Here is a 17,559-nt window from a genome sequence, read left to right as displayed (position 1 = left end):
GAAACAATGAGAATTAAAAATATACGAAAACATTTTCCATGGGTCTTTTCACATGTACTGAACACATTTTAAAAATCCTGTTGTAGAAAACTATCCCTGAGACAGCACCACATAATTGTGTAAAATCTTCAGCACCTCTGTATTGTATACCAAAGGAAACAGGAGGTTTTGTGTCTTAGCTGAAAAATACTATTTTCTTGAAATCCTACAATGTAGTCATTTTTCCTCTTTAAGATCCATCATATATGGTCATCATGGAAACTTATTAGGTGCCAGGTATAAGGCCGAGCAGATAAATAATAAAACGGTCCTTTTTTTATAGGATATTCTATCATAGTACAAACTGTGCTTTCTTCAGAATACCACAGCTTTTAATTATCTTGCTCATTTCTTACATTTTCTGTCTCCTCTACCTAGACTGTAAGCAGACAAGCACCACGTCATGCTGTTCTCACTGGTATATCCTAGCACTCAGCTGGCATCAGGCGCATGGTGGTGCCTCTGTGAACACTAGTGTCTCTGGATACTGAGATACACTGAGCATTAATATTAATAGATCAAGTATAAAATGTGTGATAAGTACCCCAAAGTGAACAGAGACATAAAAATTACCATTTATTACTACTAGGGAGACCTTTCCAAAACAGTTTTCAGAAGTAAAATATGGTCATTACAGAAAATTGAGGCAATTCATATAGGCAAAGAGAACCAAAACAGAAGGAAAAACCGCCTCTAATAGTGCTCCTCAGGGAGAATTCCTGTTAATACTTTGGGATAAATCCTTTCCTTCTGGATCTGTCTATCCAAACTGATATACAGACAGCACAAATATGCAGGTACTTACTTGAGCATCAAGAAGTCGATCTGTCATGGCTGGATTTTCAGACAAATTCAAAAGAAGCTTCAAAACTTGAACCTGAAACAAGAAAAATATCAAATTATTTCAGACAACCAAGCGTGGATTTTCTCTACCTGACATGCTATCTACCAACCATGTCCATATTTTAAAGTCCTGCCTGTTCTTCAAGGTCTGATTCAAATTCTCTCCATTGCACAAAGTCTTCTCAATTCATTTTACTTAAAAAGCTTGGTTTTTCAATTATACTGATAGAAAACAGTGAATGTCTTCACTTCCCACCACTGGCCCACACAAATACCTAACCAGGGTAACTTTAACATGTTACATAAATAATCTTTATTATGATTACTGTTATGTAAAATGTGATCTTTGGAATAAAAAAGCCATCTCTCAAACTTCAGTTTATTTCTACTTAAAGTATGAAAATGTAGTGAAAGTTTGGTTATGAAGACTTACAGTAGGTACTTTTTACTAGCTTTCTGTGATTCCTGGTGCATACTGTTATAGGAAAAATGTTATGATCTTTTAAACAGACAATGATATAATCAGCAAAAACACATTAACAACTTACACTGGACTAGCTAAACGGCTTGCATTCTTTTTTTGGCATTTCATTTTTAATTGGAGGATAATTGCTTTACAGTGTTAGCGTTGGTTTCTGCCATACATCAGTATGAATCAGCCATAGGTATACACATGGCTTCTCCGTCTTGAACCTCCCACCCCGCCCCACCCCCTCTAGCACGTCACAGAGCACTAGGTTTGAGCTCTCTGCATCATACAGCCAATGCCCACTGGCTATCTAGTTTACATATGATAGTGTATATGTTTTCAATGCTACTCTCTATTCATCCCACTCTGTCTTTTCCACCCTGTGTCCACACATCTGTTCTCTATGTCTGCATCTTTATTGCTCCCCTGCAGATAGGTTCATCAGTACCATCCTTCTAGATTCCATACGCATGTGTTAACATATGATACTTTTCTCTTTCTGCCTTCACTCTATACCAGGGTTCACCCACCTCATTAGAAGTGACTCAGATGTGTTCATGGCTACTATCCCACTGTACGTATGTTCCCAGCTGCGTTAGCCTTCTGCTGATAGGCATCTAGGTTGCTTCAATGTTGGAGCTACTGTAAATAATGCTGCATTTTAGTTATGGTTTCCACAGGGTATATGCCCAATGTGGGACTGTTGGATTATATGGTGGTTTTATTCCTAGTTTTCTTTTTTTAATTTTAGGATAATTGCTTTTCAGAATTTTATTGTTTCCTGTCAAACATCAACATGAATCAGTCATAGGTGAACATATGCACTCCTAGTTTCTTTAAGGAGCAGAACTTTCCCTAATCTCCTTGCCCTATGGAACCACTGCTGGGAAAAGAGGATATGCTGCTGCCGTGTGGACACTTCCCATAATTACAATGGGAAAAACCAGGGCTGAGGGGAGCTCTATAATTGCAAGGCCTGCAGAGCTATTAATGAAACCTGCCCTGGAGAAATGTGCTGTGGTAAGCAATCAAAAGAAAATTCCAAATAGGCTCAAATTTCAGGCCACTTCAGGAGTTAAGTTTTACTCACAACATTCTTTTAAGAAATGAACCACATAAGAGGCTGTTCACCATCACTCATTAGTAGAGAAATGCAAATTGTCACTACAGTGAAGGATCACCTTGCACCATGGTTAAAACTCTCAACAACAACTGTCAGGGAGGGCGGGGTGAGAAGGAACCTCCCAGCCTGTTGCTTAGACAGTAACCTGGTGACAGCCACAAGGGAAGACACTACGGAGGTTCCTCAAAAAATCAAGCAGAGCTACATCTGATCTGGAACCTCACTCCTGGATATGTGTCTGAAAGAAACTAAAGACAGAATTCATGCACAACCACCCCAAAGGGTATTTGAGGAGAAAACCAGATTTTGAAAAGTCTCATGCAGCCAAGTATGCACTGGACAAGAATGTTTCACATCCAACAAATGGAAGCAAACAAAAGGTTTATCAAGAGAGGAATGGGTAAACAAGTGACACATGTACACAACACAATGTGACTCAGCCAAGAAAAAGAACGATTACTGTGATTTTCAGGAACACAGATAAACTAGGGGATAATAAAAGAAGTGAAAAAAGTCAGAATCAGAAAAATACAAATATCAAATATCACTTAAAAGTGGAGTCTAAAAATACACATAGTTTACTTGAGAAAACATAAGCAGACATGAGTTAAAACACATACTAAATGAGAAGGGGTAAGGGATAAGTTATACAGTTTAGATATGACAGATATAATCACTCCATATGAAATAGACTATCAACAAAGACCGAGGTATAAGGGAGTTCAACACTGTAATAAGCTATATGGGGAAAAAATTCGATTGTGAGTCGATATGTATATATGCAAAACTGCAAATACATTCTGTATACCTACAGCACTCATTACCTTGTGTATCAATGTTAGTACAGTAAGAAATACAAGTGAATTTAAAAACAACAAGGGTGGAGACAAGCTTTCAGTCTGTGTTGTCTTTCCACTTTATAATTCAACACTGAATCAGGACTTTCACTGAGGCTCTGGTTGCTTTAAATAACCACAGTTGGGCTGAGGAGGGCCTGCCGTTTTGTGGCCGCCGTTTAGATCAACAACGTTAACAACAGAGCTGAATGGTGTTTGATCTTCCCAAGGCCTGCAGGGCTCTACACCTGTTCTCAAGAAATGCCCTGGGGTAAATCAACAATAGAGCATTGAAAAAGGCAGACGTTAAAGGAGCCGATTTCAAGAGGTAAATTTTATTTACACTTCATAAAACATAAGCACATCGAGAGATACAGAACATCACTCATTATTAACATACACACACTAATGTATATTGACTAGATAAAAAGGAGCTACTGAATAGCACAGTGAACAATACTGAACACACTAATAATCTATATGGGGAAGAACCCAAAAAAGAAGATTCAGCTCTATGTACAACTGAATCAAGGTCCTGTACACCTAAAACAAACACAACACTGAAAATCAACTCTACACCAGTGAAAAAGAAAAATTAAATGGGTGGGGGTGGGGGGAGGGTGCCACGAAGAAATGCTGTCACCCTGTGGCTCTTCGCCCTAAGGGAAACTGTAAAAACCTGTGCTGATGGGCAATTAATATTCACAAGGGGCAGTCAAGAAAACCACCTGCCCTCAAGGTATATCCTGGGGTATGACATCAGAAAAGATTTCAAAACAGGGCAGATGCTCAAGAACCCAATTTCAAGAGCTGTTTCACTCACCTTGTTTACAAAAAGAAAAGACATCAATATTGCTAAATATTAGAGAAGTGCAAATCAAAAGTAGAAACAGATTTCCTCACACCATTCACAGTGGCCCTTGTCCAAAAGACAACGCTGGAAACGGTGTGGGAAAATAGAAAGCTCCCTGCACCCGTGGTGAGAAGGTAAATTAGTAACAGCCACGGTGGGGAACAGCGTGCAGGTTGTTTAATAAATGAAAAGGGGGATGAAATTAGAATATTCACTAACATACAGAAAAATAAACTCCAAACATATTAAAGACCTCAACAAAAGGATGAATGCTATAGAGCTCTTGAGGAAAATACAGGCAGAACGTGCTTTGACATAAATTTCAGAAAGTTCTTTTTTGATTCACCTCTTAGAATCATGAAAAATAAAAATAATGGAACCTAATTCCACTCAAAAGCATTGGCACAGCAGAGGAAAACATAAATACAACAGACAGACAACCCTTAGAATGTAACTGATATTTGCAACAAAGACACCCATGAGGGATTTATCTCCAAAATGTACAGTTTATGTACCTCAGTATCAGAGAAACAACCCAATCAAAGAGGGGCACAAGATTTAGATGAACATTTCTTCAAAGACATGGAGATGGCCGTTAAGCACATGAAAAGATGCTCAGCATTTCTAAGTTATTGAAGTGAAGTCACTCAGTCGTGTCCAACTCTTTGCGACCCCATGGACTGTATAGTCTACCACACTCCTCCGTCCATTGGATTTTCCAGGCAAGGGTACTGGAGTGGGTTGCCATTTCCTTCTCCAGAGGATCCTCCCGACCCAGGGATTGAACCCAGGTCTCCTGCATTGTAGGCAGACGCTTTAACCTCTGAGCCACCAGGGAAGTCAGAACCGCAAATCAAAAGTACAATGTGATAATCACACAGTTCAGAATGGTCATCATCAAAAAAATCTACAACAATAAATGCCGGAGAGGGTGTGGAGAAAAGGGAACCCTATTACACTGCTGGTGTGACTGAAAGTCAGTAAACCCACAGAGAACAGGACAAAGGTTCATTAAAAACTCAACGGAGAAGTATCATAGGACCTAGCAATCCCATTCCTGGACATAGATCCAGAGAAAACTATAATTTTAAAAGACAGATGCATCATACATCATGACCAAGTGGGCTTTATCCCAGGGATGCAAGGATTCTTCAATATTCACAAATCAATCATGTTAATGTGATAATGTGATACACCACATTAACAAACTGAAAGATAAAAACCATATGATTATCTCAGTAGATGCAGAGAAAGCCTTTGACAAAATTCAACATCCTTTTATGATAAAAACCTCCAGAAAGCAGACGTAGAAGGAACATACCTCAACATAATAAAAGCCATATATGATAAACCCACAGCAAACATCCTCAATGGTGAAAAATTGAAAGCATTTCCCCTAAAGTCAGGAACAAGACATGGATGCCCACTCTCACCACGACTATTTAACATAGTTTTGGAAGTTTTAGCCACAGCAATTAGAGAAGAAAAAGAAATAAAAGGAATCCAGATTGGAAAAGAAGAATAAAAACTCTCACTGTTGCAGATGACATGATCCTCTACATAGAAAACCCTAAAGACACCACCAGAAAATTACTATAGCTAATCAATGAATATAGCAAAGTGGTAGAATATAAATTAACACACAGAAATCCCTTGCATTCCCATACACTAACAATGAGAAAACAGAGAAATTAAGGAAACAATTCCATTCACCATCACAATGAAAAGAATAAAATACTTAGGAATAAATCTACCTAAAGAAACAAAAGACCTATATATAGAAAACTATAAAACACTGATGAAAGAAATCAAAGATTACACAAATAGATGGAGAAATAAACTGTGTTCATGGATTGGAAGAATCAATATAGTGAAAGTGAGTATACTACCCAAAGCAATCTATAGATTTAATGCAATTCCTATCAAGCTACCAATGGTATTTTTCAGAGAACTAGAACAAATAATTTCACAATTTGTATGGAAATACAAAAAACCTCAAATAGCCAAAGTATCTTGAGAAAGAAGAATGGACCTGGAGGAATCAACCTGCCTGACTTCAGACTATACTACAAAGCTACAGTCATCAAGACAGTACGGTACTGGCACAAAGACAGAAATATAGATCAATGGAACAAAACAGAAAGCCCAGAGATAAATCCACACACTATGGACACCTTATCTTTGAAAAAGGGGGCAAGAATATACAATGGAGAAAAGACAATCTCTTTAACAAGTGGTGCTGGGAAAACTGGTCAACCACTTGCCAAAGAATGAAACTAGAACACTTTCTAATACCATACACAAAAATAAACTCAAAATGGATTAAAGATCTAAATACAAGACCAGAAACTATAAAACTCCTAGTGGAAAACAGGCAAAACACTCTCCGACATAAATCAAAGCAGGATCCTCTATGAACCACCTCCAAGAATATCGGAAATAAAAGTGAAAATAAACAAATGGGACCTAATTAAATGTAAAAACTTTTGCACAACAAAGGAAACTATAAGCAAGGTGAAAAGACAGCCTTCAGAATGGGAGAAAAAAAATAGCAAATGAAACAACTGACAAAGAATTAATCTCAAAAATATACAACAGCTCCTGCAGCTCAATTCCAGAAAAATAAATGACCCAATCAAAAAATGGACCAAAGAACTAAACAGACATTTCTCCAAAGAAGACTTACAGATGGCTAACAAACTCATGAAAAGATGCTCAACATCACTCATTATCAGAGAAATGCAAATCAAAACCACAATGAGGTACCATCTCACACCAGTCAGAATGGCTGCGATCAAAAAGTCTACAAGCAATAAATGCTGGAGAGGGTGCGGAGAAAAGGGAACCCTCTTACACCGTTGGTGGGAATGCAAACTAGTACAGCCACTATGGAGAACAGTGTGGAGATTCCTTAAAAAAGTGGAAATAATGGAAATAGAACTGCCATATGACCCAGCAATCCCACTGCTGGGCATACATACTGAGGAAACCAGAGTTGAAAGAAACACACGTACCCCAGTGTTCATCGCAGCACTGTTTATAATAGGCAGGACATGGAAGCAACCTAGATGTCCATCAGCAGATGAATGGATAAGAAAGCTGTGGTACATATACACAATGGAATATTACTCAGCCATTAAAAAGAATATATTTGAATCAGTTCTAATGAGGTGGATGAAACTGGAGCCTATTATACAGAGTGAAGTAAGCCAGAAAGAAAAACACCAATAGAGTATACTAACACATATATATGGAATTTAGAAATATGATAACGATGACCCTGTATACGAGACAGTAAAAGAGACACAGATGAACAAGAGAACAGTCTTTTGGACGCTGTGGGAGAATGCGAGGGTGGGAAGATCTGAGAGAAGAGCACTGAAACATGTATATTATCATAGGTGAAACAGATCACCAGTTCAGATCCGATGCATGAGACAGGGTGCTCAGGGCTGGTGCACTGGGATGACCCAGAGGGATGGGATAGGGAGGGAGGTGGGAGGAGGGTTCAGGATGGGGAACACATGTACACCCATGGCTGATTCATGTCAATGTATGGAAAAAACCACTACAATATTGTAAAGTAATTAGCCTCCAACTAAAATAAATAAATTAAAAATAAAATAATAGCAAACGAAGCAACTGACAAAGAATTAATCTCAGAAATATACAAGCAGCTCCTGCAGCTCAACTCCAGAAAAATAAACGACCCAATCAAAAAATGGGCCAAAGAACTAAATAGACATTTCTCCAGAGAAGACATACAGATGGCTAACAAACACATGAAAAGATGTTCAACATCATTCATTATCAGAGAAATGCAAATCAAAACCACAATGAGGTACCATCTCATGCCGGTCAGAATGGCTGCGATCAAAAAGTCTACAAACAATAAATGCTGGAGAGGGTGTGGAGAAAAGGGAACCCTCTTACACTGTTGGTGGGAATGCAAACTAGTACAGCCACTATGGAGAACAGCGTGGAGATTCCTTAAAAACGTGGAAATAATGGAAAAAGAACTGCCATACAACCCAGCAATCCCACTGCTGGGCATACACACTGAGGAAACCAGAGTTGAAAGTGACACATGTACCCCAGTGTTCATCGCAGCACTGTTTATAATAGCCAGGTCATGGAAGCAACCTAGATGTCCATCAGCAGACGAATGGATAAGAAAGCTGTGGTACATATACACAATGGAGTATTACTCAGCCATTAAAAAGAATACATTTGAATCAGTTCTAATGAGGTGGATGAAACTGGAGCCTGTGATACAGAGTGAAGTAAGTCAGAAAGAAAAATACAAATATAGTATATTAATGCATATATATGGAATTTAGAAAGATGATCCTGTATGTGAGACAGCAAAAGAGACACAGGTGTAAAGAACAGACTTTTGGACTCTGTGGGAGAAGGCGAGGGTGGGATGATTTGAGCGAATAGCATTGAAACATGTATATTATATGTGAAACAGATCGCCAGTCCAGATCCGATGCATGAGACAGGGTGCTCAGGGCTGGTGCACTGGGATGACCCTGAGAGATGGGATGGGGAGGGAGGTGGGAGGGGGGTTCAGGATGGGGAACACATGTACACACATGGCTGATTCATGTCAATGTATGGAAAAAACCACTACAATATTATAAAGTAATTAGCCTCCAATTAAAATAAATAAATTTAAAAAATAAAATAAAGGACAGATGCACCCTAATGTTCACGGCAGCACTATGTACAATAGTCAAGACATGGAAGCAACCTAAGTGGATGAGGACAGATGAATGGGTAAATAAGATGGGATACATACACACCAGCAAGAAGGAAGGACAACTACACTTAATACTAAGTGAAATAAGTGAGTCAAGGAAAGACAAGTATCATATGATACCGCTTGCAGATTGATTCTAAAAATGGATACAAATGAACTTCTTTACCAAACAGAAAAGGCCTCACAGACATAGCAAAGCACCCTATAGTTACCAAAAGGTAAAGGTGCTGGGAAGTAAGAAATGAGCAGGTGGAGATGGACATACTCTTTATAATAAAAAAGCACCCACTGTAGGATGAGGACTCCTACTGGTCAACACTATATAATCAACTGTATGGGAAGAAAACCCGAAAAAGGAGATGTACATGTCTATGTATATGTGAACCATGGTGCTGTACACTGAAAACAAACAAACCTTGCAACATTGTAAGTCATCTATACACCAATACAAAATACAAATTACACAAAGAAAATGCCGACTCTATTCCCCTTGGGCCTTGGTGACCGGGGCTGCTGTCACATCCCCGAAGCCTGGGCAGGCTTGGTTCCCAAGGATGGACTGACGTGGGGCTGATGGTCTGGGGAGGATGTGCCAGCCAATGAGCCCTGCCCCATGGACCTGCTGTGCTTGTTTCCCTCTGCACAGGCCCACAACCTCCAGATCCAGGTGGGTCCTCCTGTAGCCAAACTATGGCTGCTGCACCCAAAGGATGGTGGAGCCTCTGGGTTGGAAGAGCTTTGAAAAGTCGCCTGGGCTCCATGTCTCCTGGTGCTGGGGTTCCCACCTCCAGCCTCCTTCCTTAGGGTTGCCCCACCTATGGATGAAAGCACCCCTCTGCAGAGTGGCGTTGCCGGAATTGGGATTTGTCCAAGGGATAAAGGGTAAGGAGGGCTTCCCTGGTGGCTCAGATGGTAGAGAATTTGCCCGCAATGCAGGAGACTCGGGTTCAATGCCTGAGTCAGGAAGATCCCTTTCAGAAGGGAATGGCTACCCACTCCAGTATTCTTGCCTGGAGAATTCTATGGACAGAGGAACCTAGCAGGCTACAGTCCATGGGGTCACAAAGAGTTGGACATGACTAAGCAACTAACATTAAGGAGTAAGGAGGGAAGAAGGTTTGAGACCCAAGCCTTAAATGTGTCTTCTGGCACATTCCCCTCTTAACTTACAACCCAGGAACAGGACCTTCCCCTAAGGCTCTGGTTTCCCCAGTAACCAGAGTTGGGCATAAAGACATGCTGCCACCTTGTGGCCATTTCCCATAACAACAACACTGTTGATGGGCACTTAATATTCACAATGCCTGCTGGGCTGTAAGTAAAAAAGTCTTCCTTCAAGAAATGTCGGAAGGGAGGTAACTGGGAAAATATTCATAACAGGGCAGATGTTCAAAAAGCCAATTTGAATAAGCAAGTTTAACTCACTGTTTAAAGGTATCACAAGAAAAGATGTCAGCATCACTAAATATGAGAGAAATGCAAACCAAAACTTCAACGAGGTTTGAGGTATTCACCTCATACTGGACAGAACAGCCACAAGCAGAAACTCTACAAACAGTAAGTACTGGAGAAGGTGGGAGAAAAGGGAACCCTCCTAGGCTGATACTGGGAATGGAAGCTGGGAACGGCCACTGTGGAGGACAGCGTACAGGCTCCTTAGCAAGGAAAATGAGAATGAAATTAGAATACTCCCGAACCCCGTACACAAAAATAAACTCCAAAAAGACCGAAGGAGAGAGACTATGAAACTTTTGAGGGAAAAAGCAGAACATGCTTTGACATAAAATGCAGCAAGTTCTTTTTTGATCCACCTTTTAGAATCATGAAAAATAAAACACAAATAAACAAATGGGACCTAGTAAACATTAAAAGCATTTGCCAATACAATATTGTAAAGTGAAAAAAAATAATAATAAAAATAAATGAAAATAAAAATTAAATTAAAAAAATAAATAAAAGCATTTGCACAGCAAAGGAAACCATCAGTGAAAGAATAAGCCAACCCTCAGAATGGGAAAAAAAAAAATTCTTGCAAATGAAGATACCCACAGGGAATTAATCTCCAACACATACTAGCCACTCACAGCAAAATATCAAAAAAACAAACTATCCAATAAAAAATCGGCCAAAGATCTAAATGCACATTTTTCCAAAGTTATAGAGATGGCTCCATAAAGCACATGAAAAGATGCTCAGCATCACTAGTTCCTAGAGAAAGGCAAATCAAATGTACAATGAAGTTATCACCTCACATCAATCAGAATGGCCATCTCAAAAAACCTACAACAATAAAGTCTGCAGAGGGTGTGGAGAAGGGACTGCTTCTACAGTGTGGGTGGGAATATAAATTGGTGCAGCCACTAGAGAGAATAGTACGGAGGTTCTTAGAAGACTAAACACAGAAGTACCGAGCGGGACTTCCCTGGTGGTCCAGTGGGTAAGACTCTGCGCTCCCGGTGCAGAAGGCCTGGGTTTCTTCCCTGGGCCTTCTTCCCCCATGCTGCAACTAACAGTCCCACATGCCACAACCGACACTCTGCACAGCCACATGAGTAAGAAAATATAAAGAATAAGTACCAAGTGGCCCAGCAATCCCACACATGCAGACCCAGAGAAATCCAAAACTTTAAGACACCTGCACCCCAAATAACGTGGCAGCACTAGGCACAACAGCCAAGACAGGGAAGCAATGAAAGTGTAGAAGAACAAATGAATGGATACAGAAGATGGGGTGCATATGCACAAGGCAGTTACTCAGACATAAAGAATAAAACAATGCCATTTCCAGTCACAGGAAAGAAACTAGAGATGATCACACTAAGTGAAGAAGTGAGACAGGGAAAGACAAGTATCACAGGATATCACTTCTGGTGGAATCTAAACATGGATACAAATAAACTTCTTTACAAAAGAGAAACAGCCTCACAGATTTAAAAAGAGACTTAGGGTTACCAAAAAGGAAAGGTGTGGGGGGTCAGGCAGTAATTAGCTGGTTCAGATCAATATATACACCTTAAAACAGGTACTCAAGGGCTCTTAACAGTCACAAATCTGACAGGGCTGTAAATGACACCTGCCCTCAAGAAATGTCCTGAGATAATCACTGAAAACACAAGCTACAATCAAGATTGCAGGGAGAAATATCAACAACCTCAGATACGCAGATGATACCACTTTAGTGGCAGAAAGTGAAGAGGAACTCAAGAGCCTCTTGATGAAGGTGAAAGAGGAGCATAAAAAAGCTGGCTTAAAATTCAACATTCAAAAAACAAAGATCATGGCATCTTGTTTCATCACTTCATGGCAAACAGATGAGGAAAATGTAGAAACCGTGATAGACTTTATTTTCTTGCGGACAGTGACTGCAGCCACAAAATTAAAAGACACCACCTGCTCTTTGGAAGAATAGCTATAACAAACTTAGTGTAAAAAAGAAGAGATATAACTTTGCCAACAAAGGTCCATATATAAAGGCTATGGTTTTTCCAGTAGTCATGTATCGATGTGAGAGTTGGACCATAAAGAAAGCTGAGCGCTGAAGAAATGATGCTTTTGAACTGTGGTGCTGGAGAAGACGGTTGAGAGTCCCTTGGACTGCAAGGAGATCAAACCAGTCAATCCTAAAGGAAATCAACCTTGAATATTCGTTGGAAGGACTGGTGCTGAAGCTGAAGTTCCAATACTGTGGTTACCTGATGTGAAGAACTGACTCACTGGAAAAGACCCTGATGCTGGGAAAGACAGAGGGCAAAAGGAGAGGGGGAGACAGAGGATGAGATGGTTGGATGGCATCACTGACTCTAGGGACATGAGTTTGACCAAACTCCAGGAGACAGTGAAGGACAGGGAAGCCTGGCGTGCTGCAGTTCATGGGGTCACAAAGAGTCGGACACGACTTAGCGACTGAACAATAAATAACAACAAATCATCGAAAAATAATTCAAAAGGAAGGTCAACTTTCAAGAATCCAGTTTTAAGAGGTAAATTCTACTCACAAGGTGTACAAAAATAAAAGCACATGGAAAGATACTCCACATCAATAATTACTGAATCAATGCCAATCAAACCTACAATGAGGTATCACCTCACACTGGTCACAATGGCCATCATCAAAAAAGGCTACAAAGAATAAATACTGCAAAGAATGTACGGAAGAGAGAATCCTCCTTCAATCTTGGTGGGGATGTAAATGGTGAAGCCACTATGGAAAACAGTATAGAGATTCCTTGAAACACTAAACATAAAGAAAATCATCATTCAAAATGACATATGTGCCCCAATTTTCAGGGAAGCACTATTTATAATAGGACCCACAAAAATGTCCACTGACAGAAAAATGAAGACCAAGTGGTACATCTACACATCAGAATACTACTCAGTCATGACACAGAGTGAAATAACGATACTGGCGGCAGCATGGATGGACTGAGAAATCATCCTATGAAGTGAGTAAGTCAGAGAGAAAATGACAAATATCGTGGGATGTCATGTACAAATGCATTGATACATTGACACCAGTGAACTAATTTACACAACAGCAGCAGACTCATCAACGGAGAAAACCAAACTATGCTTACCAAAACAAAGTTAGAAGGAAGGGATAAATTAAGAGTTTAGGAGGAAAATGTTAATATACACAGTAATATATATCAAGTGGATAAGGAAAAAGTACCTACTGCATAGAATAGGGAACTCTACTGAACAAATTGTAATAACCTGTATGAGGGAAAAGAAAAAAACAAAAACATTTATCTTTTTCTCAATACCTGACCCTTCCAGAATCTGGCTTCTCCAGCTGGCTCCCCTGTGTACATGAGAGCTTACTGTGAACATATCCCCTTTGATCCCAGGCCCCTGTCCTATGAACCCCGACACCCAGATTGTTGATTATAAGTAGAGAAATTCAATTCACAGTGACAACGAGCTATTACTAGGAAACAGAATGGCCATCATGAAAAAGTCTAGAAAAAGAAACTGTTGACCAAATGTGAAAATGGGATTTGAACTACCAAATCCCTTGTTGTTCCTGGGATTGCCAATTGGTAAGAACCACCATGGAGAACAGGATGGAAGTTCCAAAAGAAGCTAAAAACACAGTTATCGCACAATCTGGAAATCTCACTCCTGGATCGATGTCCAGAGAACATCATCCTCGGGATAGACACATACACGCTGACGTTCATTGCAGTACTATTTACAGTCGTCTGGAGATGCAAGTAATTAAAATGTCCATGGACAGATGGATAGAGATGTGGTACATATATGGAAGAGAATTCTACTAAGCCAGAAAACAGGATGCAGTAATGTCATTCGTAGCAACAGAAATGGAGATAATCATATGAAGTGATGTAACTCATAGAAGGACAAACGCTCTATGATGTGATCGATAGGTAGAAACTAAAAATGGAAAGAAATGAAGTATGTTTCACAAATGAAACACACAGATATAGGAAACAAACTTATTCTAACCAAAAAGGAAAGGTAGAAGCCAGGGATGCATTGGAGGATGGAGCTGAAACATACACACGAACAGAAATGAAACAGATAATCAACAAGGATCTATTGTATAGCACAGGAACCTAGACACAACACAGTAATAACCTACATGAAAAAAGTACTTGACAATGAATACAGGTATGTCTACATACAATTCAACGTACAGTTAAACACAACAGTATACATGCACGATACTGCCTAAAAATCCATTTTACAAAAGTGGAATGCCTAGGACACTCCCCTCTCAAGCTTTGGGGTCCTGGGCTGGATCACATTCCTGGAGCCTGAGCAGCCCTGGTTCCCAAGTCTAGACTATCACGGGGCTGCGGGAGCTGTGAACAATGTGCCAGTAAATGGTCCCTCTGGGACGTGCAGTGCCTGCTCCACTGCGGACTGGGTGTAATGTCTGGAACCAGGTAGGACAGCTAAACCAAGGCAAGTGCACTTCAAGGATGGTGGGATGGGGGACCCTGGAGTCCCGAAGACCTGAGAGGGAATCACCTGGTACTCAGGTCTCCTGGTGTCAGGGTTCCAACCTCTGGCCTCCTTCCTTAGAGTCGCCCCAAAGTCAGAAGGACCACAGCACCCGTAGCAGAGCTTTCGCAGGGTTTGGAATTTCTCCAGTGGGGTGAATGATAGGGGTAAGAAGTAATGGGATGCGTGGCCTTGGTTCTTTGTTCCCGCACACTGGGCTCTCATTTATAAGCCAGGAGGACTTTCACCAGGGCTCTGCTGACTCCAGTAAGCAGAGTGAATATAAGAAATAACAACTTAAAGTGGTCCATTTTCAAGGATAGCTAGCTCTGAGTGATAGCTTGCTGATTTAACAGTCCCAAGGCTTACAAAGCGGGAAAATCTAGGTAAACAAAGAGAGAGCAGAATGCTTAGGGTTTTCAAGTAGGCTCATTCTATTGGTGAATTCAAAATATAAGAACAAGTGCACAGGAAAGGGGAAAACAAGATGTTAAAGGAGGGCCAGCCCATAAAAAGGAAGTGGATGAACCTAGGAGACATTTGGGAAGATTGTTCACCCTGCAGTACTCAGCCAATGAGGAACTGGGGAAGGGACTTGCATGCTAGAATGTAAAAATGCTTCCTGTAACTGCCAGGGGTGTGCCTGCCTACCAGACACCCAATCTTGCAAGACTGTCATTAAAGCCTGGCTTTCTGGCGCACCTCCGGTCTCCAAGTCCATTCTCTGAGTTTGGGCAGTCAGTTTAGTCGCTCAGTCGTGTCCGACTCTTTGTGACCCCATGCACTGCAGCACACCAGGCTTCCCTGAGCATCACCAACTTCCAGAGTTTACTCAAACTCATTCCCATTGACTTGGTGATGCCATCCAACTATCTCATCCTCTGTCATCCCCTTTTCCTCCTGCCTTCAATCTTTCCCAGCATCAGGGTCTTTTCCAATGAGTCAGTTCTTCGCATCAGGTGGCCAAAGTATTAGAGTTTCAGCTTCAGCATCAGTTCTTCCAATGAATATTCAGGACTGGTTTCTTTTAGGATTGACTGGTTGGATCCCCTTGCAGTCCAAGGGACTCTCAAGAGTCTTCTCCAGTTCAGTTCAGTTCAGTTCAGTCGCTCAGTTGTGTCCAACTCTTTGCAACCCCATGAATCGCAGCACGCCAGGCCTCCCTGTCCATCACCAACTCCCGGAGTTCACCCAGACTCACGTCCATCGAGTCAGTGATGCCATCCAGCCATCTCACCCTCTGTCGTCCGTCCCCTTCTCCTCCTGCCCCCAATCCCTCCCAGCATCAGTCTTTTCCAATGAGTCAACTCTTCGAATGAGGTGGCCAAAGTACTGGAGTTTCAGCTTTAGCATCATTCCTTCCAAAGAAATCCCAGGGCTGATATCCTTCTCCAGTACCACAGTTCAAAAGCATCAATTATTCAGCGCTCAGCTTTCCTTATACTCCAACTCTCACATCCATACATGACTACTGGAAAAACCATAGCTTTGACTACATGGACCTTAGTCGGCAAAGTAATGTCTCTGCTTTCTAATATGCTGTCTAGGTTGGTCTTTTGAAAAGACCCTGATGCTGGGAAAGATTGACGGCGGGAGGAGAAGGGGACAACAAAGGATGAGATGGTTGGATGGCATCACCCGCTCAATGGACATGAGTTTGGGTAAACTCCAGCAGTTGGTGATGGATAGGGAGGCCTGCAGTGCTGCGGTTCATGGGGTTGCAAAGAGTTAGACATGACTGAGTGACTGAAATGAACCGAACTAGGTTGGTCATAACTTTTCTGCCAAGGAGCAAGTGTCTTAATTTCATGGCTGCAGTAACCATCTGCATTGATTTTGGAGCTCAAAAAAATAAAGTCAGTCACTGTTTCCATTGTTTCCCCATCTATTTGCCATGAAGTGATGGGACCAGTGCCACGATCTTAGTTTTCTGGATGCTGAGTTTCAAGCCAACTTTTTCACTCTCCTCTTTCACTTTCATCAAGAGGCTCTTTAGTTCTTCTTTGCTTTCTGCCATAAGTATGGTGTTATCTGCATATCTGAGGTTATTGATTTCTCCTGGCAATCTTGACTCAGTTTGTGTTTCATCCAGCCCAGCATTTCTCATGATGTACTCTGCATATAAGTTAAATAACAGGGTTACAATATACAGCCTTGACGTACTCCTTTCCCAATTTGGAACCAGTCTGTTTTTCTATGTCCAGTTCTAACTGTTGCTTCTTGACCTGCATACAGATTTCTCAGGAGGCAGGTCAGGTGGTCTGGTATTCCCATCTCTTGAAGAATTTTCCACAGTTTATCGTGATCCACACAGTCAAAGGCTTTGGCATAGTGAATAAAGAAGAAGCAGATTTTTTTTGGAACTCTCTCACTTTTTTGATGATCCGACAGATGTTGGCAATTTGATCTCTGGTTCCTCTGCCTTTTCTAAATCCAGCTTGAACATCTGGAAGTTCACAGTTCACGTATTGCTGAAGCCTGGCTTGGAGAATTTTAAGCATTACTTTGCTAGAGTGTGAGATGAGTGCAATTGTGCAGTAGTTTGAGCATTCTTTGGCATTGCCTTTCTTTGGGATTGGAATGAAAACTGACCTTTTCCAGTCCTGTGGCCACTGCTGAGTTTTCCAAATTTTGTGGGAATGGGTGAATTTAACTTAGATG

At 40.9% G+C, this 17,559-nt stretch overlaps 1 protein-coding gene across 5 annotated transcripts in view; it reads right to left on the bottom strand.

Moving 5' to 3' along the window:
• The window catches only part of ARMC10 (armadillo repeat containing 10), a 123,694-nt gene that overhangs the window by 63,642 nt on the left and 42,493 nt on the right, over positions 1-17,559 (bottom strand). For all 5 annotated transcript variants that reach the window (NM_001191332.3, XM_024990384.2, XM_015468863.3 and 2 more), the window contains exon 5: positions 845-916. In NM_001191332.3, coding sequence (NP_001178261.1) covers positions 845-916 — 72 coding nt within the window. The remainder of the gene's footprint in view (positions 1-844; positions 917-17,559) is intronic.

Source organism: Bos taurus, chromosome 4 (assembly GCF_002263795.3).
Source record: "Bos taurus isolate L1 Dominette 01449 registration number 42190680 breed Hereford chromosome 4, ARS-UCD2.0, whole genome shotgun sequence".
Classification (NCBI taxonomy): Eukaryota; Metazoa; Chordata; class Mammalia; order Artiodactyla; family Bovidae; genus Bos; species Bos taurus.
Note: the sequence above shows the minus strand (reverse complement) of the source record. Positions and strands in the feature narration are given on the sequence as shown.